The 26512-nt window shown below is 38.9% G+C and overlaps 1 protein-coding gene and 1 long non-coding RNA gene across 15 annotated transcripts in view; one reads left to right on the top strand and one right to left on the bottom strand.

Moving 5' to 3' along the window:
* Nucleotides 1-922: 922 nt before the first annotated feature.
* ARHGAP21 (Rho GTPase activating protein 21) overlaps nt 923-26512 on the bottom strand; it is a 136958-nt gene continuing 111368 nt past the window's right edge. For 10 of the 14 annotated variants that reach the window (XM_020284182.2, XM_020284184.2, XM_020284185.2 and 7 more), the window contains 15 exons: nt 25322-25358; nt 23055-23180; nt 21439-21723; nt 19406-19470; nt 18869-19008; nt 18143-18285; nt 17276-17431; nt 17100-17178; nt 16413-16486; nt 16247-16336; nt 13401-13526; nt 13168-13209; nt 12757-12862; nt 10844-10875; nt 923-3296 (listed from right to left, as the gene is read on the bottom strand). In XM_020284182.2, coding sequence (XP_020139771.2) covers nt 1716-3296; nt 10844-10875; nt 12757-12862; nt 13168-13209; nt 13401-13526; nt 16247-16336; nt 16413-16486; nt 17100-17178; nt 17276-17431; nt 18143-18285; nt 18869-19008; nt 19406-19470; nt 21439-21723; nt 23055-23180; nt 25322-25358 — 3082 coding nt within the window. In that variant the 3' untranslated portion in view covers nt 923-1715. The remainder of the gene's footprint in view (nt 3297-10843; nt 10876-12756; nt 12863-13167; nt 13210-13400; nt 13527-16246; nt 16337-16412; nt 16487-17099; nt 17179-17275; nt 17432-18142; nt 18286-18868; nt 19009-19405; nt 19471-21438; nt 21724-23054; nt 23181-25321; nt 25359-26512) is intronic. The other 4 variants (XM_075997454.1, XM_075997457.1, XM_075997452.1 and 1 more) reach the window with 1 other exon arrangement.
* Nucleotides 11485-13388, top strand: LOC105872892 (uncharacterized). The gene is made up of 3 exons (XR_001154809.3): nt 11485-12077; nt 12702-12797; nt 13025-13388. It is a non-coding gene; the product is annotated as an uncharacterized LOC105872892 (long non-coding RNA).

The following is a 26512-nucleotide window of genomic DNA, read 5'->3' as shown; positions in this document are numbered from 1 at the left end:
CATGGTACTAGTTCCACTTGTAGTTATTGCATTGTTAGTGATTCTACATCCCTAAATTCAATGATTTTTAAGGTCCTTCTTAACCTTAATATTCTGAAAATTTTTTGGGGGGGGTTAACGATAATTTCCTAGCACAGCTTTGGTCTATTTTGTAACTAGCACATAGTGGGCACTATATTTGGAACAGTATCTCATTTAAAGGTAATGACCACCCTTATAATAGGTACTACTATTGTCATTGCTTACATGAGGAAATAAATTCAGAGAAGTTATCAAAATTTGCATATCTAGGTCGGGCGAGGTGGCTCACGCCTATAATCCTAGCTCTCTGGGAGGCCGAGGCGGGCGGATTGCTCAAGGTCAGGAGTTCGAAACCAGCCTGAGCAAGAGCGGGACCCCGTCTCTACTATAAATAGAAAGAAATTAATTGGCCAACTGATATATATATATATATAAAAAATTAGCCGGGCATGGTGGCGCATGCCTGTAGTCCCAGCTACTCGGGAGGCTGAGGCAGAAGGATCGCTCGAGCCCAGGAGTTTGAGGTTGCTGTGAGCCAGGCTGACGCCACGGCACTCACTCTAGCCTGGGCAACAAAGCGAGACTCTGTCTCAAAAAAAAAAAAAAAAGTTTGCATATCTAGAAAGCACAGAGTTGGATTAACTCCCAAACTCAAGTTCTTTTCACTCAGTAACATACATTACTTTAGTCTAACCTCACTCCTGTATGCAGATAATACTTAACTTTTCTAGCTAATGTAAACATTTGTTAAGAGACCCCTGCCCAACACGGCAAGAGCATGGAGAGATGGAATGTATAAATATAGGTCATTTTTAAAAACACAGGACCAATTAACCAAATGATATCGTTACAAATAGGTGACATTTAAAACCATATTAGAGTAAGTTTCAAGCCACGCAAGTTCACCAAAACAATTTTTTTTTATTTCCAGTGTTTAATTGGGTATGCACACAGGCATGACACAGGTTTGGATTCATTAAGCCCTCATGCAGAATTATATTCCTCTTGATAAAGAAGCCAGTTCCATCCAGGATCCACTATCTACACACCTATGTTACAACATTTATATCAAATCTGGTATCTGAAGAAAAGATACACATTTAATATGTTCATTTAAGTTACGTATTTTACAGAAAGATTAAAAATTCAAGTCACACAAAACTCAAAAACTGTATTAAAAGTTTGAATATAAAACTCAGATCCACCTGGAATGACTAAAGAATGGAAGGTTCTGTATCCACCTGTGTTAAAACTGGCATGTGTAATGAAATTTGTTACCAATAAAACGCAATCATTTATTCAATGTAAGTTATCTAATTTTAACAATATGGCACCCTAAAAACCAAATGTACTTTATGATGAGGCACTTTTGTTAGTGATGAAACCAAAAGAACGAATTGGCTGCACACTAATGCCAGCGATTTTCTTCAGTAATTTGGGGTATATACTATGTAGTAAGTTGCAACAAATACCTTGCTCATTTGTATACAACTATCCGATATATCTTTAAATATATATGTGTGTTCTTCTGGCTGTCGTGATGCACTGTAAAGCTATTCCACAGTGCAAAATGATGAAACCAGCCCAAATGAAGGCTGCATAATAACAATTCTGGTACAAGGAAATATTTACAGAGTTATTGGAACGTGTGATAACAGTAGCTTTTTATTTGCTATGGTGGACGTGCCCGCAGTTTAAAGACAGGGATGAAACTGTGCTTTACCGCCCGGGGTTTCGGACAGTTTCCGAGGCTGGGCATGAACTGCAGCCGTGGCGTTTCGGCTCGAGTTCTGGAAGCTCTCTCCGTTCACCTGGTCGGATGGCTGTGGCGGTGTGGACAGAGGGGGCCTGTGGGTCGAGGCCGAGGTGCTGGAAGAACTGCCTGTGTCTGACTGGAAAGACAAAGGGGCGTCGGTGGCGGGTGTTTCTGGAACTCGGGGGTGCTCGGGCGCGGGGTCCGCGGGGTCGCCCCTCAGGTCGGAGGCGCTGGTGCGCAGGCGCTCGCGGGCGAGCCAGTCCGAGATGCACAGGTCCTGCGCGGGGCACTTGGGTTTCAAGCGGGTCACGGCGGAGAGCTCGGGCTCCCTCCCCGCGCCCTGTTCGTGCGCCCGCCAGAAGCTCAGGACGCTCAGGTCCGCGGCGTCCCGGTGCCCGCCCAGCGTGTGTCTGCGCCTGATGCTCTTCCTCTTGGGCTCGCCGCCGGCCCTCTGCGCCGCGAGCGCGAACATGTCGTCGGCGGGCGCGCGGGGCCGCAGCTTCAGCCGGTCGGCGAGGCGCGCCCTCCACGTGGGCTCGGGCCGCTCGGCGTCGCCGCGGCCGGGCGCCGGCAGGCTGCCGGTGGACTTGCCCTTCCGCATGACGTCGCACGCCTGGGCGTCGCGCTCGGGCCCCGCGTCCCCCGCGCCGCCGTCCGACCGGAAGCGGGCGGCCTTCCTGCGCGCCAGCGTGTCGCACTCGATGAGCTTGTGCGAGCTGAAGGGCGGCCGGCGGCCGTCCAGGCTGGGCGTGAGGCTGCCGTCGGCGCCGCTGTGCTCGCTGCCGCCCGGGCTCCCGCGGCCCGGCCCGCCCGGGGGCGCCGCCGCGAACACCGGGAAGTCGCCCTCGCTGTCGCTCTCGGCCGGCCGCCCCTCGCTCACCAGCTCGCTCCGCTCGTCGTCCGCCTCGTCGCCCTTGCTCTCGGCCACCGAGCGCGCGTCGGGGCTCAGCCGGCTGCAGTCCGGGCCCGCGGCGGGCGCCGTGGCGGGGGACTCGGGGGCGACGCTGGCCAGGAAGTCGCCGCGGTTCGTTTCCGGGCTGGCGGACTTCCTCGCGGACGCCCTGGGCGGCGCGGCCTGGGGGTCCGAGCCCGCCTCGCCCGGGGGCCCCGGCCGCTGGGGCAGCGGGGCTCGGGGGCTCTCTCTCAGGACGGCGAAGCGACAGCTGAGCGTCGGCGACTTGCCGGCTTTCGCGCCGGGCGGCGAGGGCGAGGGCTCCTTCCGGACCGCGGTCTTGTCGTCGCTCGCCGCGCCCGGGGCCCTCCTGCCGCCGCTGTCCTTGCCGACCACCGTCCTCTGCTTTCTGCCCAGCGCCTCACTCTCTTTCTTGGGCTCTTCTTTAGAATCGGTGTGGCACTGCTCCACGTTTTCCTTCTTGAAGAAGACATTGTCCAATTCGTCTTCCGAGCTGCTGGGCTGGGCCTTTTCTTTTGGCTTTTTCCTCTTGCGACTGGCGGCCGCGAAGATGGAGGACACCAGCAGCTCCCTGCTGTACTGGTCCTTCCCGGAGCCCCACGAGCCCTGCGGAGGACAGAGACCAGACTGTGAACACGGGACGCTACTGCATTCGTTTTCTGGAAACCTTTCCCCCAAATATTTCTCATTGAGTTCAGTCTACCAAAGCTCTAGATGCACCAACAGATAAGTACTTAGCTTTCCTATACCTCCTTTTAACTTAGACCAAAGATAAATTTTTATTTAACTGGTCCCATTGCTTGCCCAGTGGAATTTACTTGCCAAGTCACAGCTCATACACACCTGCCTTCCAGGGAAATAGTTGGTGCTTAGTGTCATCAGTCTAGCCTGGTTCTTCACTAATTTCCCTGAAACTACTGACTTTCCTTGCTACCACAATGCTGAAATGTTCTTCCATTACCTTTGTCTAGAACAAAAGTTCATGAATTAAATAATCTTCTGGCATACTTGAACATAATAATCTGACAGAGGTTATTAAAATTTCATGAATGACCTCAGTTGCAGACACCATATGATACAGACAATCTATCAGACAAGCTCATTAAGATATGAGAACTCTGATCTTCCCTTAGTTCAGTTAGGCTGGGTCTTCAATGATTCGCCTTAGGTAGATCAAGCTGGTAATGTCTTCATTTATCTCAAGCTAACAACAGACTTAGTGTTTCTATGGTAAGGATTTAAGATCCTCTGTTATTTGTAAAGCTGTTTGCTATGTATAATAGGTTCTTGATTACGTTTATTAATTTGCTCATGATGTCTATATGCTACGTAAATGGCAGGGGGAGGATTGATAAATACATGCAGGTTTACCACATCCCAGCTATGATAAGCAGGCAGGAGGTATGTTGAGTAATAGAAGCAGAATGTACACTTTTCTATTGCCATAAAAATCTTAGACAAGCTAAAATTGCTATACTGAAGTCTTAAAAAATGAAGTAAAAATTTAGGCTGTTGTATTAAAAAGGATCCACCAAAATGAAATCACAGATGAACAGAACTTTGTCTTATAAGTTATAAAGAATTTCATAATTATCTAGTACACATCTTAGGGTTATGCATTTTCCCACACTTGCTAAAAACTTTAGGGGATGATGGTTATGCTTGGGCTCTGAATCAGGAGACCTGACATCCTTCCAGAGCTCACAGTGTATGACACTCAGCAAGTGATTCACTTTTAAACATCTCAGTTTTGTGGCTTAAGTGAGAGGCTATCAGATTATATTGCCTTTAAGATTTCTTTAAGGATCTCTTTAAAATTCTGTGAATCTGTGACCATATGTATTGCGGCAAATCACTCTACTTTTTAAAAAATGTCTAGCATACTGTAAGAGTACAAATGTTTAGGTTACATATATTGGCTTTGCCCCACTGGAGTCAGAGCTTCAAGCATGCCTATCCCCTAGACGGTGCGCACCACACCTATTGGGTGTGTATATACTCTCCACTCCTTCCCCCCTGTTATTATATGTGCATTTAAGTGTTGATCAGTTAATACCAATTTAATGGTGAGTACATGTGGTGCTAGTTTTCCCATTCTTGTGATACTTGTGATAGGAAGGGCTCCAGGTCTATCCAGGAAAATACAAGAGGTGTTAGATCACCATTGTTTCCTATAGCTGAATAGTACTCCATGGCATACATATACCACATTTTATTAATCCACTCATGAATTGATGGGCACTTGGGTTGTTTCCACATCTTTGCAATTGTGAATTGCGCTGCTATAAACTTTCGAGTGCAGGTGTCTTTTTTATAGAGTGTCTTTTGTTCCTTTGGGTAGATGCCCAGTAATGGGATTGCTGGATCAAATGGTATTTCTACTTGTAGCTCTTTGAGGTATCTCCAGGTTACTTTCCACAGAGGTGGCACTAGTTTGCAATACCACCAGCAGTGTATGAGCATTCCTATGCCTCCACATCCACACCAACATTCATTGTTTTGGGACTTTGTGATAAAGGCCATTCTGCCTGGGATAAGTGATATCTCATTATGGTTTTGATTTGGATTTCCTGATGATTAGAGATGTTGAGCATTTTTTCATATGTTTATTGACTATTGGTCTATTTTCTTTTGAAGATTTTCTGTTCATGTCCTTTGCCCACTTTTTGATAGGGCTGTTTGATTTTTTTTCTTGCTGATCTTCCTGAGTTCTATATAGATTCTGGTTATCAGCACTTTATCGGATGTGTAACATGCAAATATTTTCTCCCATTACATAGGCTGTTTGCTCTTGTGATAGCTTCCTCAGCTGTGCACAAGCTTTTTAGTTTGATCAGGTCCCATTTATTTATTTTTTCTGTTGCTGTGATTACCTTTGGGGTCTTCTTCATAAATTCTTTGGGACAATGTAAGAGTTTTTCCAACATTTTCTTCTAGAATTCTTATAGTTTCATGCCTCAGGTTTAAGTCTGTTATCCACTATGAGTTGATTTTTGTGAGAGGAGCAGGTCCTGTTTCAGTCTTCTACATGTGGCTATCCAAGTTTCCCAGCACCATTTATTGAATAATGACTCTTTTCCCCAGTGTATGTTTTTGTCTGCTTTGTCAAAGATTAGGTGGGTTATATGAGGATGGTTTTATATCTTGAGTTCTCAGTTCTGTTCCATTGGTCTATGTTTCTGCTCCAGTATCATGCTGTTTTAGTTACCACAGCCTTGTAATATAGCTTGAACTCGGTAAATTGATGCCTCCCAATTTGTTCTTTTTTGCTTAAGATTGCTTTTGCTATACGGAGTCTTCTCTGGTTCTGTAGGAAGCATAGAATTATTATTCTATATCTGTGAAAAATGATGTTGGTATTTTAATAGGGATTGCACTGAATCTGTAGATCGCTTTGGGTAGTATAGACATTTTAACAATGTTGACTCGGCTGACCCATGAGCATGGTATAGTTTTCCACCTGTTTATGTCCTCTGCTGTTTCCTTCCTCGGTGTTTCATAGTTCTCCCTATAGAGGTCTTTTACCTCCTTTGTTAAATATATTCTTAAATAGTTAATACCTTTCATAATAGCAACAAAGAAAATTGAGTCTTTGATTTGGTTCTCAGTTTGACTGTTGTTGGTGTATAGGAATGGTACTGATTTTTGTAAGCTGAGACTTTGCTCAATTTGTTCATAATTCTAGTAGTCTCATGGCAGAATCTTTGGGGTTTTTGAGATATATGATCATATTGTCAACAAAGACAGATAGTTTGACCTCTTCTGCCCCCATTTAAATACCTTTGATTTTCTTCTGTTATTTGATTGCTCTGGCTTAGACTTCCAGCACTAAGTTGAATAGAAGTGGTGATAGAGGGCAACCATATCTGGTTCCAGTTCTGAGGGGGAATGCTTTCAATTTTTCCCCACTCAGAATGATGTTGGGTGTGGGTCTGTCATATATGTCGTGTATCATTTTTGGGTAAGTCCCGTCTATGCCTATTTTCTTAAGGGTTCTTGTAAAACCGTGTTGAATTTTGTCGAATGCTTTTTCTGTGTCTATTGAGAGGATCATATGGTCTTTGCTTCTATTTATGTGGTGAATTGCATTTGTAGATTTGCATATTTTGAATCATCTCTGGGATGAAGCTCACTTGGTCATGATGGATTATGTTTTTGATAAGCACTTGGATTTGGTTTGCTAGGATTTTGTTGAGACTTTTGCATCTATATTCATAAGGGATATACTGGTCTGTAGTTTTCCTTTTTTGTTGAATCCTTTCCTGGTTTTGGTATCAGGGTGATATTGGCTTTGTACAAAGAAAATGTTATTCCTATATGTCCACTTAGGTGTTGATCACTTAATACCAATTTGCTGGTGAGTATATGTGGTGCTTATTTTTCCATTCTTGGGATACTTCACTTAGCAGAATGGGTTCCAGCTCTATCTAGGAAAATACAAGAGGTGCTAGATCACCATTGTTTCTTATAGCTGAATAGTACTCCATGGCATACATACACCACAATTTATTAATCCACTCATGTATTGATGGGCACTTGGGTTGTTTCCACATCTTTGCACTTGTGAATTGTGCTGCTATAAACTTTCGAGTGCAGGTGTCTTTTGTTCTTTTAGGTAGATGATCCAGCAATCCCATTACTGGGCAAATGGCAGATCTACTTGTATTGCTTTAAGGTACCTCCATATTGCCTTCCACAGAGGTTGCACTAGTTTGCAGTCCCTATAATAGCAGTGTAGGAGAGTTCCTATCTCTCCACACCCATGCCAACATTTATTGATTTGGAACTTTGTGATAAAGGCCATTCTCACTGGAGATAAGTGATATCTCATTGTGGTTTTGATTTGCATTTCCCTGATGATTAGAGATATTGAGCATTTTTTCATGTTTGTTGGCCATTATTCTGTCTTCTTTTGAGAAGTTTCTGTTCATGTCCTTTGCCCATTTTTTGATAGGGTTGTTTTTTTTCTTGCTGATTTTCCTGAGTTCTAAATAGATTCTAGTTATCAGCCCTTTATCAGATGTGTAGCTTGCAAAAATTTTCTCACATTCTGCAGGTTGTCTGTTTGCTCTCGTGACTGTTTCTTTGGCTGTGCAGATTTTTGTTGCTGTGATTGCCTTTGGGGTCTTCTTCATAAATTGTTTGCCTAGGCCAATGTCTAGAAGAATGTTTCCAACATTTTCTTCTAGAATTCTAACAGTTTCACACCTTAGGTTTAAGTCTGTTACCGAGCCTGAGTTGATTTTTGTGAGAGGTGTGGATCCTGTTTCAGTCTTCTATATGTGGCTATCCAGTTTTCCCAGCACCATTTATTGAATAAGGATTCTTCTCCCCAGTGTATGTTTTTGTCTGCTTTGTCAAAGATTAGATAGCTATATGAGGATGGTTTTATATCTGGGTTCTCTGTTCTGTTCCACTGGTCAATGTCCCTGTTCTTGTGCCAGTACCAAGCTGTTTTAATTACAATAGCCTTGTAGTAGAGTTGGAAGTCTGGTAAATTGATACCTCCCATTTTGTTTTTATTGCCTAGAATTGCTTTTGCTATATGAGGTCTTCTATGGTTCCACACAAAGCGTAAACTTATTTTTTCTGTATCTGTGAAAAAGGATGGCATTTTAATAGGGATTACATTGAGTCTGTAGATCATTTTGGGTAGTATTTTAACAATGGGTAGAAATTTTAACAATGTTGAGTCTGCTGACCCACAAGCATGGTATAGTTTTCCACTTGTCAATGTCCTGTGCTATTTCCTTCCTTTAGGAAGGTTGCTTATTGCTGCTTCAATTTTAGTACTTTATATTAGTCTGTTCAGGAATTCTGTTTCATCCTGCTTGAGCCTAGGGAGGCTGTGTTTCTAAGAATTTGTCAATCTCCTCCATATTTTCAAATTTATGTGCACTAGAGGTTTTTTATAGTATTCATAGATGATATTTTGTATTTCTGTGGCATTGGTTGTAATTTCTCCTTTTTCATTCCTAATGAGGCTTATTAGAGTCCTTTCTTTTCTGCTTCTCATTAGTCTAGCAAGAGGCTTGTCAATTTTGTTTATTTTTTCAAAGAACCAACTTTTGTTACCAATTTCATTTAGTTCTGCTCTGGAGTCGGTTTGCTGATCCTTTTCCAGTTCTTTGAGACGATTCATTAAATTGTTGATTTTTCTGTCTTTTGGATGTAGGCATTTATGGATATAAATTTTCCTCTCAGAACTGCTTTAGCTGTGTCCTACAAATTTCAATAACTTATGTCTCTCCTTTATCATATAGTTCAAAGAATCTTTTGGTTTCCATATTGATTTCCTCCTTAATCCAATAATCGTTCAGCATTAAGGTTAATTTCCATGACTTTGTGTAGAGATGAGAGTTTCTGTTGGAGTTAATTTCCAATTTTATTCCACTGTGGTCTGAGAAGATGCACGGTATAATTTCTAGAGACATATTTTATGGCCTCTAGGATATGGTCAATCTTAGAGAATGTCTTCCATGAGTTGATGAGAAGAACGTTAATATTCAGTGGTTTGGGGGTAGAATGTTTTGTAAATGTCAGGCCCGTTTTTTCTAGGGTTCTGTTTAAGTCCATTGTTTCTTTGTTAATTTTCTGTTTGGAGGATCTGTCCTGTTCTGTCAGAAGGGTGTTGAAGTCCTTGGCTATTATGGTGTTGCTGTTTATCATTTTGTTTAGGTGTACCTGAGTCAGGTGCCTAAATAGTTAGAATTGTTATGTCTTCTTGTTGAATTGTACCCTTCACCATTATATAGTGATTAAATTATGTGAAATCAGAACCACCATGCCAGCTTTCTTTTGGCTTCTGTTTGCTTGAAATATTGTTTTCCATTCCTTCACCTTGACTCAGAATGCATCCTTGTGGGTTAGATGTGTTTTCTGAAGACAGCAGATACTTGGCTTGTGTATATTTATCCATTTGGCCAGCCTATGTCTCCTTAGTGGGCAGTTCATTCCCATATGTTGAGAGAATTGATAAGTGGGGCAGATTTCTGTTCATCCTGTTGAGTTGAACTTTGTTTTGTCTCTTGAGCCATTGTGGTATCTGGTCTTTGACCTTTTAGCTTTTGGATGATTTTACATTGTGCTGATCCATGTGTAACACTGTTTTGAATACTTCCTGAAGGGTAGGTCTTGACGAATCCCCTCAATCTTTGCTTGTCTGGGAAGGTCTTTATTTCTCCTTCATATAAGAAACTTAGTTTTGCAGGGAACAGGATTCTAGGCTGGGCATTATTCTGTTTGAGAAGAGTGAGAACTTTTCTACAATTGAGAAACTGTCACAAATAGTTATACCACTTGGATATCCATTATATTACAGGCATGGGACACCGCTGTAGTAACAGGTTAAGAAACATGCATCTAGTGTGAGGGAAGGCAGGGATTTCAAAGAGGTCTGAGTTTAAAATCTCATGTTCTGAGGCCAGGTAAGGTGGCTCATGCCTGTAATACCAGCACTTTAGGAGGCAGAGGTGGGAGGAATGCTTAAGCCCACGAGTTTGAGACTAGCCTGGGCAACAGAGAAAGATGCTATCTCTACAAAAAGTAGAAATATTAGTGGGGCATGGTGGCATGCACCTGTAGCCTTAGCTACTTGGGAAGCTGAGGGGATCACTTGAACTCAGGATTTTGAGGTTGCTATGAACTATGATTGTACCACTGTACTCCAGTGTTGGTGACAGAGAGACCGTGTCTCGAAAAAAAATAAAACCTTCTGGCAAAAGAGGTTGGAAACCTATTCTAGATTAAAGAAGTCTAAAGAGACTTGACAACTAAAGGCAAGGAATCATAAATGTGTAATAACAAAATTCTATAATACTTTGTATCATGTTATTGGCAAATATTTCAAATGTTTGGGATTTGCTTACAGACAGGCTGAGCCGTGCACTGATAACTGGTGAAGATGGAGAATGAGTGCAGGGAGGCTCGTTATACTGCATTCGCTCTACTTCTGTATTATGTTACAAAATTTTCACGTGTAGTGTAGTGTACTAAACATTCCAACTCCCAATCCAGTATGCTACTGTATTCTATTTTAGGAATTTAATTTTTGATGTAATGGACTTTGGGGCTCAGTGCTATGATTAAGATGACTCAGAGCAACAAACAATTCCCCCCCAAACAATATTTCCAAATTGTAAGAAACAATTTACCTTTGATTTTGTTGAGTCACTAGTAGCTGAATCTGTAGGAAGTTAAATAAAACATGGTCAGTATCAGCCCAACTTTACTGCTCTCGACAAACAATGCAAAACTTATGGAAGAGACAGGCACAGAACAAAATGTGAAAGCAAAACTCAAAACAATAGAACACAGTGGATAGTCAGAGCTCACAAAGATGCAAGCTGCACCACAGAAAGCCACCGCCATGAAAGGATGCTGTGAATTGTAGGCAGAACCAGCTCAATGATAGGAATGGCAAAGGAGCCCTGTGCTAGACAGAAACAGAAATACTAGTGTTTGTTAAATTTGCTAATAGTCAATCTAGCAGTAAAGAAGCTTGAAGTCCTTTTAAGAATTTTCTTATGTACCACATCCTGTATCTAAAATGGATACACAATGTAGAACTTTTAAGATCATTGGCTTCCCTCGCTACAAATCGAAACACTCATAAGGGCATAGTTATGTTGATTTTTGTCAGACTTAAATTTTATAAGCATAGACTGTATGCATATGGATGCACAAGAGGATAACCACCCTGCTTCCGGGTCACTTTGGTTGCATATTAAATAATGTTGATCTTTGTGCTTTAGACCCCAGCTGCAAAGCAGTGTGTGGGCAGGGGTCCTTTTGACTAGTTTGGTTAAATTGCTACCAGTTTTGTAATTCTCTGTTAACAAATGCTATTATGGAAATGGAAAAATGGAGACCATAATTTTACTGTCTGGCAAAAACTCAGATTATACAATTATAAAGAGGGTAGGAAGGGGCTAGCATTATTCAGGATAATGTCAATTTTGAAATTTCATCTTGCAACTTCAGGGAAATTGATTTTCAGAATTAATGAGCTGAGCCCCATGCCACGCCCCTTTTAACACATGGCTAAATGCTTTATGACTTTAAGAACTGGTAGACCATACCATGCTATTTCTCCTCAGGGTCTGCTTCAGAAATAACAAGAAACAGCAGAAAAACTTTTAAGAAAGTAGTATTGATCTGTTTACAATAATCTTAAGAGAAACTCGACACCACAGATCAACGGTGTTTGCAGTTACAAGAATCGGGGGTTTCTGCAGACAAGGCAGCTACAGTGTGGACAACAATCCTCTTTCTTCCTACAGGTCCAGCTGTCCATCAGGGACATCACCGAATCCACTAGTGACATTACCGTGTGATAGACTCCTCCCACTTCGCCTGTTCAACATCAGTATAGATTTGCCTGTGTCAGTAAGTGCTGAAAAAACCCTTTAGAGGACTAAAACAAGAACTAGAGACAAAGGGAGAACATTGTGTGAAACAACATGCTAGATTAGTGCAACAGTTTGGCAGGAGCAATTTGTCATCAAAAGAGCCTATAACAACTGATACTTAACCAAGCATTAGGGTGGCAATAGGAAACAGAAGAAGATAAATGTCAAATAGGTTGAGCTTTACTGTGACAAATAATACACTCTATGAAAATGGTGCCATTAGCAGTTCAACATATTTTAGAACTTCGAGCTCAGGAGTCAGGACTACTTATACAATCTAGACCATTCTTTCTGCCCTCACAGCAACCACATATTCAGTAGCATATATCTGTTTTACCTTGTGATGACTATTACATGGAAACTGTGAATTGAAAAAAAAAAAGAACAAAACAGTGGTTTGCATGCTCATTTCCCTCATATTTCAATTCTGACAAACATTACAATTCCATGCACTGCCAATGGCATTACAGTCACTGGAAGATAATTAAGATCAATCAGAAAAGGAAGATTAAGTTTTTTATTAGTAGAAAGGAAAAAAAAGAAAGAGGTAAAGGAAAAAAATCATAGTGAGTCGTTACTTATGATTGATTTGCTCTTTCAGGTTATAGGAATGTAGCTTTTAGCCTCGAGATCAATACTGCCCGGGCAAGAGTTACCTGATACATCTCCAGGCGACACTCCTGTCCTTCCAATGTTGGTGAGTAAATGATCTATGTTTGGCACTGGCTGGGAGTCTACAGTGTTTTCTTCCTGCACTGTTGTCTATGGTTAATAAACAAAGATCTCTTCGTCATCTCTTCAAAGACACTTTCTTTAAAATTCAAACAACACTTAGTAAAAGGCACATTACTGAATGGAGCACCTGTACTTGTTTTTCTTACATCATTAATCACAAAATAAGCACCATATTTGTATTTTTGCTAGATCAGAAACCGAGCTAGAGACCTGCTTCCAGGGCGCGACGCGGACAATAGCACACAAAGCGGGAAGTTGACACTGTTGCAGCGTCAGGGTCTCGCGTCCCCAGTGAACATAACCGAGCACAAATGCGGACGGGCGATACTTACAAGAGGTTCTTCGGCACCTTCTTCTGTGAAAAACCAGTCATGCTAAAATTTAAAATAAAAAAGGTGAAAAGAGAAATTAAACAAGCTCCTAAATAATACCTATATCTCGGAGGATCGTATAGAAAAAAGGTAATTTTCTTAGGGGGAAAAATATATATAACCAAATTCTGTCCTACCAAATTTTAGCTGCTCACGAAAATGCATTTCCTTGCAGAGATGAAGCCTGAACTTACATGCTGGATTAGGGTCTCTACGATCTTGTACTGGTCAGGCATGTGAGTGACCATGTGGGTCATGTTGTCTTCTGATGTCCGCACAAGGGTTGGCCCAAAGACTATTGCTAGATTTCTTGGTTCCATCTGAAAGAAAGGATGTTATTGGACAATATCAGGTCTATTTCTGAAAGGCTCTTTTGATGAAAAAGAACCCAAAGGATGGTTGACTGATACGGGTAAAAAAATATGTTCTAGTGAGGATTTTCATAAGAAAGTCTGTAAACTTCTTTTTCCTGCATTAATGACAAGGTGTAGTGCCTAATTGGCATTCGTGTTTTCTAAGAAGTCTTTGATCAGAAACAACTGATTTGGTTCAAAACTAGTATTATGAGAACTGGGTTAACTGATAAATTTTTTTAAATCAAAGGAAAAATTTTGCAAAAGATTAGGGAAACTCATTCCCCTTGAGAGCTACAAAATGGAAAAAGTGCTAAAAGATACATAAAAGGTTCCAGATTTGCCCCAGGAGTACATCAAGGCCAGTGATATATAAACATCCAATGTCTAGAAATATTCTCTTTGTTATTTTACTTTCAATTAAGTCTTCTGAAGCTTGCTCTCACTGCAATCTGAATGCCTCAATATTAGACCACTTATTTACGTACATAAATGTACGTAAGTACGTAATGTACTTTTATATTCCTTTTTAAATTATGAGATCACCAAAGGTGTATGAATCTTTTGGTTTCCTTTGTTATATCTTACCAAATCTGGCATATTATTTTGAATTTGATCAAAATGTAACACTTCGGGGGGAGGGGGAGAAATGGGCATTTATTGAAACCTTAAAATCTGTACCCCCATAATATGCCAAAATAAAAAAAAAAAAACAAAACACACACACACACAAAAATGTAACACTTCAACATACCCTAAAAACATACCAGGGGTCAAAAACATCACCACATTAGGGGGAAAAATACCATTAGACTATTTTGTGAGGCGCTTGCAGACACACACACCTTTTGGGTATGGTACAAAATAGCAACCCCACAACTCTCCTCCCCTTCTGCCGTGCGTATGATAGGTTAGCAGGCGTAATACAGGCCTCATTATACTATGGTCATGGCAGAGAAATGATTGAGGGCAGGATTTTCCTAGAGAGTCGGCTTAGTAGAAAGAAACTGACCATATGTGGGCAGGGTTTACTTAGACTGAGCACATAAGTCCTGTTTCTAGTCTCCCTCTAGAATGAATGTGTCGTCATCCTTTTGTTACAACTCTACTGGTAACGGTGGCTCCAAAAACAATCTCAAAGGCATTGTTTTTAGACTGATGAAGAAAACATGTATTAATAAATGTCAGTGTATGTATATATAAATAGTATCTGAGGATATAGTTTTAGCTGGTTCCTATAGAAAACTGAGTAAATAAGTGGTCTACAATTTACTTATTAATTACCTAAAACAAATTCTTTATTTCTTGAAAGATGCTCCACAAAATGTGGTTCAAAAAAGTCTAAGAAGTGAAATACCATATCCCCTGCTTCAAGATTGTGTTAAATTTGTTAAAGATTAATTCAGTGCTTTCTAATTTGACCATCAAATACTGTTTTCCCAGTCACCCCTACTAACATCCAGCAAAACCAATGAAGGATGTTATATACTTCAGGAAATACTGAAATAATAAGAAAATATTTTAGCTAAAATTTTATTGAACTTTTTGGCTCTTACTATTTCAGAAATTCATCTGGAAACAGTACAGTAAATGAATACAGGCTTTCATTTCCTTTTCTTCTGTAGCCCTATCATTATAACATTGCTGTAATCTTGATTTTCAGGTAATAGAGTTTGATACTAGTCTCATAATCCAAGTATGGGCAACTCTCTTCCAGAACAGCCACTAAACAGGTCTGAATGAAGGCATTTTTTTCCTACCGTCGAGTGTTCCTGAGCTTGTGCTCGTCTCCAGAAATGAAAATGACTGTTTCTGTCCTTTAAGAAGTGATGTCCGTGAGTTACAAAATCAAGGTTTTGCAACCTCTAATGATGGAATAGATTTAAGATTATAATGTATCCACCAAATAAAATGTGTGGACCTGGGGATATTGACTTACATAGTATTTAAAAACCCATTTTTTTTATTCTTTTTTTTTTTTTTTTTTTTTTTTTTGAGACAGAGTCTCGCTTTGTTGTCCAGGCTAGAGTGAGTGCCGTGGCGTCAGGCTAGCTCACAGCAACCTCAAACTCCTGGGCTTGAGCGATCCTTCTGCCTCAGCCTCCCGAGTAGCTGGGACTACAGGCATGCGCCACCATGCCTGACTAATTTTTTATATACATATCAGTTGGCCAATTAATTTCTTTCTATTTATAGTAGAGACGGGGTCTCGCTCTTGCTCAGGCTGGTTTTGAACTCCTGACCTCGAGCAATCCGCCCGCCTCGGCCTCCCAGAGAGCTAGGATTACAGGCGTGAGCCACCGCGCCCGGCCCATTTTTTTTATTCTTTAATAAAGAATGTGGTATAAGAAGGGCAAAAAACCCCAAATAAAACTGTCTGTATACCATTCGGTACCTTCTGACAGTTGTATCATGTGCGTGTTATCTATTCAAAATACTGATTTATAGTTAAAATCAAAGTAGTAAAAGTTCTGGTTTTCATTTTTCTTGCTGGATAACTTTAAAAGAAAATATTTTTAAAAAATGGTGACATCTGGTATTTTGGGATCTTTAAGAGCACTCTTTAGAAGGGCTTATTTTAGAGCTTTTGTTGAACCTATTTGGGTCTATTTGGCATGAAGCAATAAAGCATATCTTTCAAACTAGACCCACTGAGAGTACATTTCTTCAATATGTACTTTACATACCTTATTTTTTTCTGAATTTTCTGCCACTGTTTTCAGATGAGCCGAAAGAAACTTAAGTGTTTCGTAATGATGTTCGGGCAAATCGTGAATCTGAAACATATTTTCACAATGGATTTTAAATACTGAATTTCAGTTGTACCTCCAAAAATATAAAAATAATACCTACTAGTCTTTTTAATGTTTTCAGACGATCTAGAGGATCTTCTTTACGATTGGCTTCAATAAAATCGGCATATTTATCTGACAAGAATGATAATACAAACGTTGCTTAGGTGAATCGTAATCTAGTTTTCTTTAAGGTTCAGTTTTAAACCACAATGAGAAAAATGTTGGGAGGATTCCCAAATAGCCTTTGATAGGTAAATCTCTAAAATGTATATTTTGGATATGGTTTTTAAGGCTACTCCAAGCCTTATCAACAAATAGAAGGAAATTCACTGAAATGTGAGTTCTTTTGCAGGCACCCTCCTAAATTTACACAGTCCGTCCATTCTCTCCACTCCCTATCTAGTACAGTGTCTTAAGTAGCATTCAATTATTTGGCACATTTCTATTAAATGTACCATATGATGTCTGAAGACTTTGGAAACAATAACATTTTCAACTTGACTGCAAACATGGATGAACAGGATAATATATATTTCACTGAACCTAAACATTTGAGAAACTTAGAAGAAAACAACTTCAAGTGATGAAAGTACACAATTAAGCTTTTAATATCTACATAAGAACTAAACAAAACCTCTTTCCTTTGACGAAAATATTTTCCTTGGTCCATTTTAATATTCTATGCTTTTCCAACAGTTGTGACTTGAACCATTTCATCTGGTATCTTTCATGGAAGTTAACTCACCATTTGTGAAGAGAGGCTCAGGGAGTTTTCGGAAGAAGGATTTTAGTAAACTGCTTATCACATTCAAATCTCGCCATTTCTAGGTGTGCAAAACAGAAATACAGTATTTTTGTAGTCAATACCACCAAAGGGAAAAAACCCAGATCAGTTATCCAAATAGAAATAAACACACTTACATCATCTTGTATGTCAATATCAGCCATCCCCTTGTTGAGTTCTTCTTGCATACTTGAGATGGCTGCATTATTTCCAGGAACTCTATAAATACCTGTATATTCAAGACCTCTTTCTTCAACTAATTTGCAACATATATCAACTATTAATGGAATATACTGCAAAACAAGAAACAAACATTTTATTTAATAGAGCACAAATGTTTGTATTTAGTGAGTAGTTGCACTTCACAGCTAAAAGGCCTTTTGCTTCCAAAAGGAAATACTTAATTGCTGTTATATAATATACAGCAAATAAAGTAATATGGACATTGCAGAACTGAGAATAGATAAAACCATCTAGAGACATTTGAGACAGTAGGAAGAGAAGGAACAGGCCAAGACAGAAACTAGAACAAGTAAGGAGAATGTGGAAAACAGTGCAGTTGAATAAAGAGAAAGTCAAGAAAAGAGAGAGAGAGAAGTGTCAATGAACTCATGATATGAATGAATCCTAACGGGAGTGTTATAAACAAACACACATTTACATTTATTATACTTTCTTAATCAAGGCCTTGTTCTCATCCTTGTTTTAAGATGCTAAAAGCAGAAACACATGATTTGAAAATGAATTATCACCAACCATGTCAGATGTATTCCCAACGGTTAAACGATTATTTCATTTCAGAGTCAGTATATTAGGAAAATAAGACTACAGATAAAATTACTCAATATACAGGTCAGAAATACTGGGGAAAAATGAAGACCTGCTATGAAAAAGAAAATACTCAATAGTTGACAGTCTCTGATATCTGAAAAGCTGTATGCTCCGGTCCTATTATAATTACAACTGAATTAACGACTTTAGGTAATCTGGCTGGTGTCTCCTACCCGATTAGTATGAGCTGGCGGGCAGTCATCCAGTCGAACACCAAATGTTCCCGTAGCAGCAGGCTTTTTTTCAAATGTCTTCCTCATAATACTTGGAATGCCTTTTCTCCATGTGCCTTTGTCTTTTGGGGGACTGGTATCGTCTTTGGATTGTGATCCAAAATAAAATAATAAAGGAAATGGAAAACAATGTTTTAATCATGACTTTAAGAATACGATCCATGTTTCACAGATCAGAGTCCTAAAATATAAACACATATTTATAAAAAATATTCTCTTCCTATTTATGGCACTCCTTGTAACCTTCCATATAATTTAATAAACAGCAGATACCACTTCTACTTATTCACCCTTTTGCAATGTATATTACCATTTTCTTTGAAACAGCAAGAAAATAAAATTAGCGTGTTATCTTTATAGTAAGATTTTAGCAAAGGGAAAAATAGTTTTATTTTAAAATGATAGCATCTGGATTCTCTGACTCATTCAAATTTGTAATGTCTCTTATGTAAGTGTTGGATTTTCCTTCACTTTGTCTTTGTGATGGAAACTGATGTCTTGCGCCTCACCTTAAAGGGAAAGGCCCCGTCAGCCTGCACCGGGCTTACAGTGACCTGTGAGCTAGCTGACACTGATATGGTACATAAGAACACGAAAAGAGCTTTAATATGCCAATCTTACATCATTTTATTTGTTAAATTTATCCAAGAGAGCTAACGTCGGTACCTTTACTGAGAAGTTTCCTTTCTGACTCTTCCTTTGGAGAGTGCGGGCTTTGAGTCTTTGGCTCTGATTTAGCACCAAGCAAAGTCTGCCTGATGCTGAGACTCTGGCGAGGTGTTTTTGGCAACTGTTCTGCTTTGCTGCTGAAAGAAATGAACATTTCTTAACAATTACAGTGCCCCCCAATCCACACTTTGCTTTCTGTGGTTTCAGTTACCTGTAGCCAACCAAGGTCCAAAAATATTAAATGGAAAACTCCAGAAATAATTCCTAGGTTTGAAATTGTGTCCTGTTCTAAGTAGCATGATGAAATCTGGTGCTGGGCCCCCCAGGATATGAACATCCCTTTGTCCAGTGCACCCACATTGTATACACTACCCGCCTGTTACTGTATAGGAAAAAATACAATATATATATGGTACAGTATTATCCACAGTTTCAGGCCCCACTGGGGGTCTTGGAATATATCCCCCACGGATAAGGGGGGATACTGTACCTATTTTATACCCAGATTAACTGTAGACATGGTGGGATTCTCACCTCATCAGACTGTTATATTCTTTTATTCTTCGACTAATTAGATCCCTGTTAGTAACTCCAGTGTCCTACAGAATAAATAGAAGGTAAAATTAGAAAATCAATGCTAAATATAAATCTACTTTTTTGAGGCTTTCTATTGTATTACTTTGCTTATTCAACACAAACACTATCATTTGTTCTCAGCTGAGCAGTTTCAAAGCCTCTATTCAATAGCACCATGTGACAAATGTTCCAAGTGCCTCCCCCACTGCCAAAAGGGATTTCTGTTTACTTTTTGTATTCATGCAATACCTAGAAGAGTACATCAAAGTAACAGTATTCTTATTTTTGGAACTGATCTGTCATTTTTTAATAAATGACTAAGAAGCAGAAAGCTAGTTTATCTCACTCACAGTAGAAAGAATGATCAGCATTTAAAAATAATACAATTGGATGAAAGATGGAAAAGTATACTGCTAATCATCTGCTAATGATTCATTTGTAGCAGCAGTGGGGGGGGTCAATTAGTATCATAAGTGGAAGTTGGATTTTCAGAAAAGAAGTGCTCAAAACTTGTTTACTTTTTTAAAATACCTACGGGTTAGCTTTTATAATAAGCTATATCATAAACCCAGAGTTGACATAAAGTGACTGATGACTTTTTTGTTGTTTCCAATTGTATATTAGCATGTGTCCTTAATTTTTTTTTAACTTGCTTCATTTTGATTATAATGAATGACAATACAATTTACAAAGAATACAAGCTTTGGAGTGAAATAATTTTGAATTTAAATGGACTCTTCTAATTTACTAGCTGAGAGATTATAGGATTAAGATCTAGAATAAAATTGCCTGGATTTAAATCCTAGCCCTGACACGTATAACTATGTAACCTTGGGGAAATTACTCGACCTCTTGTTTCCTTGTTTGTAAAACAGTGATGGTAATAACAGGACGCATTCACATGGTTGCTGAGATTAATGCATACAAAATGTTTAAAATCGTGCCTGCCATATGATATATCCATGGTGAATTATTTTCTCATCTATAAAACTAAAAGCACAAAATACCTGTGTCTTAAGATGAGAGGAGGATGATGGCTCACATTGATAAGTGTTTGCTATCTAGCAGAACTACCCTACATTCTTCGGAAGCATGGTTTCACAAACAGCCCTGTGTGTCTCAGATGGAATCATCTGGAGGAGTTTTAATGACATTTCACTACCCTATGGAATGCCTAGAACATAGCAGGTGCTCATTAAGCAAACTCCTTTCAACTATTATTTAAAGCTGAAATCTACATCTAAGTTCTTATTCTCCCTGTTTATTTTTCACAAATTCAGGTCTGATGCTATCTTTATAGCAGTGGTTGCAGAAGGAAGGTTTCATTGATAAGAAACTGGTGTTAATTTTTTACCACAAATGAGGCAGCCTACACTATAAACTACCAGAGGAAAAAAAGCACAGGCATTTTCCCTAGGGTATAAATTTTCATAATTTTAATTGGATATAATGGAAATGACTAAACTAGAGAACATAATTTGCATAACTTTACAGTTCCCGTAGGCGTTCCTGCATGCTGTGAGCAAGGAAAAAGAACTCTGTGTCCCTTTTTTGGTCACAGCAGTCATGAAAAGTGACTGTTACAAAGTGTAAAAAAACCTGTCAATGACAAGGGAAGAAAAAGAAGGTACTCTTGAGCAAATGCCAGACTTAATCAGTGCTGAATTTGCTTAATAAAGTTTATTTTTATGTGCACTTAAAAAACTACCTGTACTACTGAAATTCCTGCTGTAAAAGTATCTTGATGGTTGTAAACTGGACACTCTCAAGTTCCTAAACATTGTTCCTCATAAAATTAAAAAAAAAACCAGCTAGCTTATAACATGATTTTTCATAATGCAAGTTTTCTTAAAAACCAAGAACTATATTACAATATGCTATATAATGTGCTTACCTGTATGATTCCATTAACAAAAACCATAATATCAGTATAACCTTTTTTTTGTAAAAAGGGTGTATCAGATTCCGCCCACATTCTTTTGAACACACACCTCTTCGTTGAGGTTGCTGCTCTCCTGGATGGTCTTGATCCACGCCAGCATATCATCTCTGTCTTCAGCCTGGAACAGGCACTCACAGTCGGACGTGGTGAGTCGAAACACATTTTTCCTCTTGGTCTCGCTGTAGGAGATGTCTATCAAGCAAGCATTAACACTGATGGGCTGCTCTTCCTCAGATGGCGTCGTCTGCTCTCTTTTATCTTTGTACAAGTAAAGTGAGTGGCCCCGAAGTACAACATACATCTGTTTCCATGGCCGAATACTTCCACCAACTCGCTAGAAAACATGAAACGGTTCATGAATACTCGACGCGTGGCTAAATCTTTGTGATGGGATAAACACATTAAGCAGTATCCTTATTAAATATATATGTGTACCTAGTCAGCAGGTGTCTGATTTACCTCGACGTAGATTTACGAGGATGGGAAGGATAAAAATTGTGCAGCATAAACCAAGTTAGGCAATGCATCGTATCAAAATCAAGGATGGTGAAGTCCCAACTTTAATTTCATCGAGAAGATAAAATGAACAAAGTAATTCAAATATGCGTAGCAAAACATATTTAAAAATCCATCAGAAAAAATCTTTTGAGTGAAAGACTTAAGACTAGTCTTAGAGCATGCAAATGATAAACACTACAAAGGAGTTCCCAAAACAGTATGTATAAATAATGAATTGAGTTAACAAAGCTGGCCAACTTTATCTGGTTAAGCAACAATAAGCATGTCCAAGGTGAGGTTTCTTAAAAATTTTAAACTCTTATGGTGACATTAAAATATTCTTATAGGCTATGCGAGGTGGCTCACGCCTGTAATCCTAGCAATCTGGGAGGCCGAGGTGGGAGGATCATTTGAGTTAAGGAGTTCAAGACCAACCTGACCAAGGCGAGACCCCGTCTCTACTAAAAATAGACAGAAATTAGCTGGACAACTAAATATACAGAAAAAATTAGCCAGGCATGATGGCGCATGCCTGTAGTCCCAGCTACTTGAGAGGCTGAGGCAGGATGATTGCTTGAGCCAAGAAGTTTGAGGTTGCTGTGAGCTAAACTGAAGCCACAGCACTCTAGCCCAGGCAACAGAGCGAGACTCTGTCTCAAAAAAAAAAGTTCTTATAAGCAAGTTGTCCAAATAAAAGAAATTTTTACGGCAAAGTTTTTATTATATTAGAATCTACTATTGACACTTATATTTATTTAATTAAATATTTGTAAAATAAAATGAGACAAAAAATTATAAAGGCAAGTTAAAAGAACTGGAAAAAGTTAAATAAAAAATTTAAAATTATTAATACAGAGAATTGCCATTGTGATTGCCACTGGTTAATAAACAAACAAAAGCAGAATTCCCTTTTAAATATTTTGATTTCTTTTTTTACATTGCCAAAATATAAAATATTCTATATGTATTTGATACATAGGATGAAAAGTATAAAATTAAAACAATGATTAAAATTGTTTTAAAAAATTTTCTTTACGTAGAAAAAGATGTTAATACATTTTTAATCTTTAACCTGGATATCTTGCCATTTTTTGTATACAGAATTTATGCTTAATTTGTTCAGGGCTCGCGTTTCTGATACTCATAGCAGCTTAGAAAACACAGTACCTTGCCCTTATCGGTGACAAGTGGCCGGAAATGGAGCCACCCTTCCTTAGCAGCATCACTGAAAACCTCTGAGGAGGAATCTTTTCTGGATCCAGAGTCTTCTGAGGACTTCTGGCTGTCTGAGATCTACAGAAAAGGCCAAGAAAATAGTCAAATGTTAGTTTTTTCCCTTATAAGTATTTGCACATTGAAACTGCTTTGCAGAAAAAGTCTTAATGTTCCAAGTGAAGGGCTATTTTTGAAAAAAATCCTAATTTTATCAATTACATTAGAAAAATTTCCAATTTCGTTAAAGAAAATGTCAATGGACTATCATCATTGCAAAGGAATTTTTAACCATTAAAAACAATAGAAATAGTATGGTTTTCCTGCTCTCATGAGTTCACATTTTAGTGGAGAAAGACAAATTTTTAAAAAAGAAACAAGAAAATGATCAGTTGGTGATGTATGCCAGGTGGAGAATGAAAACAGCAAGATGCAAGAATGAGTGAGAAGCAACTATAAATTGGTGGTGTTGCAAAGCCTCTCTGAAGAAATAACATTTAGTTAAAATCTAGAGGAAAAACTTGAAAAAGGAGCAAGTCATGAAAGGTCAGAGGAAACACAAGTTCAGGAAGAATGTACAGCTGACGACTATATATTCATCAATATCATTTTAAAGTTCAATGTCAGAGAGAGAAATCGCTACTTCTAGATTGGTTAGGGTCTCTTAGGCCTTGGTAGAAGTGTGAAGGGAGGCCACTAATCGATGCATTATGGGACTGACATCTGATCACACAGTTCAAAGACTGCTTGAGTGCCGCGTGGAGAGTGCATTCTCAAGGGACAAGCATGGGAAGAGTGCTGGCGAAGGAATCCAGATGAGGAATGATGGCGGCTTGGACTACAGTGGCATAAATGAAGATGGGGTGTGTTTTGGAGGTAAAGAGGACTGGATTTGATACAGGAGACAGTGCAAAAGAAGAAACCAGGCTCACACCTAGATATTTGGCTTGGGCAACTGGGTGAATGGAAGTGGACTTAGTGAGATGAGGGAAACTAAGGGACAAAGAGGTCTAGGATAATCGGGGTCTAGTAGACCTTGAATTGCTGATTAAACATCCACATCCACATGAAGGTATCATTTAGGCAGGAGCTAGTATGAGCTGCAGTTCAGGAAATAGCATTATAAACATTGGGAGACCTTTGCATACGATCATCAAAGAAACCAGAGTAGATAAATGAAGAAGGGTCAGAACGAGCTCTAAGCATTCAAACACTTTAGATAATAGGCAGACACAGAAGAGACTGAGCAGCAGTCTTCAAGGCAGAAGAAAAAGCATGAAAAGAGTGGCAAAGCAGAAGCCCGTGGAAGAAAGCATTTCAGGAAGGGAGTGGAAAACTGTGTTTGATACTACTGAGAGGTCAAGCTTAAGTTACCATAAAAACCAAAGTAACCATTAGTCTAAGACCCTGGATGTCACTGGCAACCCTGGCCTGGGCAGTGTTGTTCTGATGTGTGTGGGCGACACGATGCATAATTTTTTCAAGATATTTTGCTGTGAAAAGTAGAAGTAGTGAATAGAGGGGGCTGTGATTCCAGGAAGCTTTGTGTTCCGTGTGGAAAACAGCAGAACATGTCTATATATGATGGTGAACGCGCCAGTGGGAGACGGTGGCCGTGCAGAAGAGAAAGGGCCTTTGAGACAGTGAGAGGTGAGAGAATCCAAAGTACGGGTGTTGGTTTCTAACAGGATAACCTGCCAAGTAAAACAATATTTAAGTTAGGAAAAAAGAAGGCAGACACTGTGTATATAAATGCAGAGGACTGATTATTCTTGGAGATGGTAAAGAAACTCCTGCCTAACAGTTGTTACGTTTTCAGTGATGTGAGCGGGCAGAGGAGAGGGCAGAGGTGGGTGCAGGGGGACAGGGGAAGGCATGGAATAATAATTTTGAGAATGGAAAAACACACATACAACAAAATACAGAAGGACTGCCGAGCAGTTAGATTTTTGGCCTTGAATTGACAAAGTGAGAAAACTTAGCATAGTGAGGTAAAGTGTTACATATTTGATGAGTATGTTTAGAAATGAGAAAAGAATATTTTCTACATAAAATTAGTATTTTCCAAATGTACTTGAAACTTACAGAATAAAAGGTTATAATATTTAAACATTAAATGTCTAATGGATAAAAGATTACTTCACTATGCAAAGCTAAAGTAAACTAAGATAAATAGAAACATTTATCATTTGCCTGATGTTCCTGAAATATTGAATACCAACCTTGATTCCTTTCAGGCTAGATACATGTTTAAAGGACCTGTTGGGAAAGAAGTACATAAATATTTTCAATAAGTACAAAAAATGCCTTAGAGATGTAAGAATAATTTGACTATTACAACAAACTTTTCAATAATAAGCTGACATTTCATCATTCCATGTTAAATGACCACAGTTTAAGGTAAATGAGAAAAACAGCTAATTTTATAAATACTTAGACTTTTGATTCAACGATTAAAAACTTTCTTTTAGATCAAAGAAAAAGCTACTGAGGCTGAACACTGAGGTTTATATTATTAGTTAGCCATAGCTGTAATGGCATATTAAGGATTTCCACAACAGTGCAGTCCACTCTGAAATGTGGCGGTTACTATGTGAAAATAGCTCACAATCCAACCCTGTATCACTAGAAAAATTCCTGCTATCCTAGAACAGTGTGCCCTAGCCATACCTCATATAAGCCTCTCACAGTAGCTAGTCCAGGGGAAACCAATTTTATCAGAATATAAATAATAGTCAAATGGAACCCTCAGAGGATCTTATATAAAGATATAAAAGACAAATTGTTCTTTGACAGAAGTATTATCATAGAAGATGTCAATATGCCCTAAAATCAATCTATAAATTAAACATGTCAATAAAAATATTCATAAGCATAAGAACTAGGAAACCTGATTTTAAGGTTCAAATAGTAAAATATACAAAAATAGCCAGAATTCAGAAAGAACAAAAGTAATGATGGGTACTAGCTCTACAAGATAAGAACATTATAAAACCACTATAATTAATAGAATGTGGTGTACAAGAATATATAGATAAATCAAATGAATAGGGCAGAGCCCTAAAATAAAACTAAACATATATAATTTAGTATATAATAAAGATGATATATCAGTGGGAAAAGGATTCAATAGGTACTTCTGGGACAATTGAGAGATATTAAAAAATATGAAGTTGGCCTTTTATCTCACTAATTAGAATAAATCAATTCCAGATGAATGAAAGTTATAAATGCATAAAAAAAGAAAAAACATACAAATCTGAGAAGGAAACATAGAAGAATTTTGTTATAATTCTGGGATAGAGACAAACTTTTTCAGTATGGACTCAAAATCCAGAGGCCATAAGAATATTTCCCAAATTAGATCACAGAAAAAATTTTAAACATTTTACATGGTTAAAAAAATAAAGAAA

The sequence above is a fragment of the Microcebus murinus genome, chromosome 25 (genome assembly GCF_040939455.1).
Source record: "Microcebus murinus isolate Inina chromosome 25, M.murinus_Inina_mat1.0, whole genome shotgun sequence".
Classification (NCBI taxonomy): Eukaryota; Metazoa; Chordata; class Mammalia; order Primates; family Cheirogaleidae; genus Microcebus; species Microcebus murinus.
This window is presented reverse-complemented; position numbering and strand designations above follow the sequence as displayed.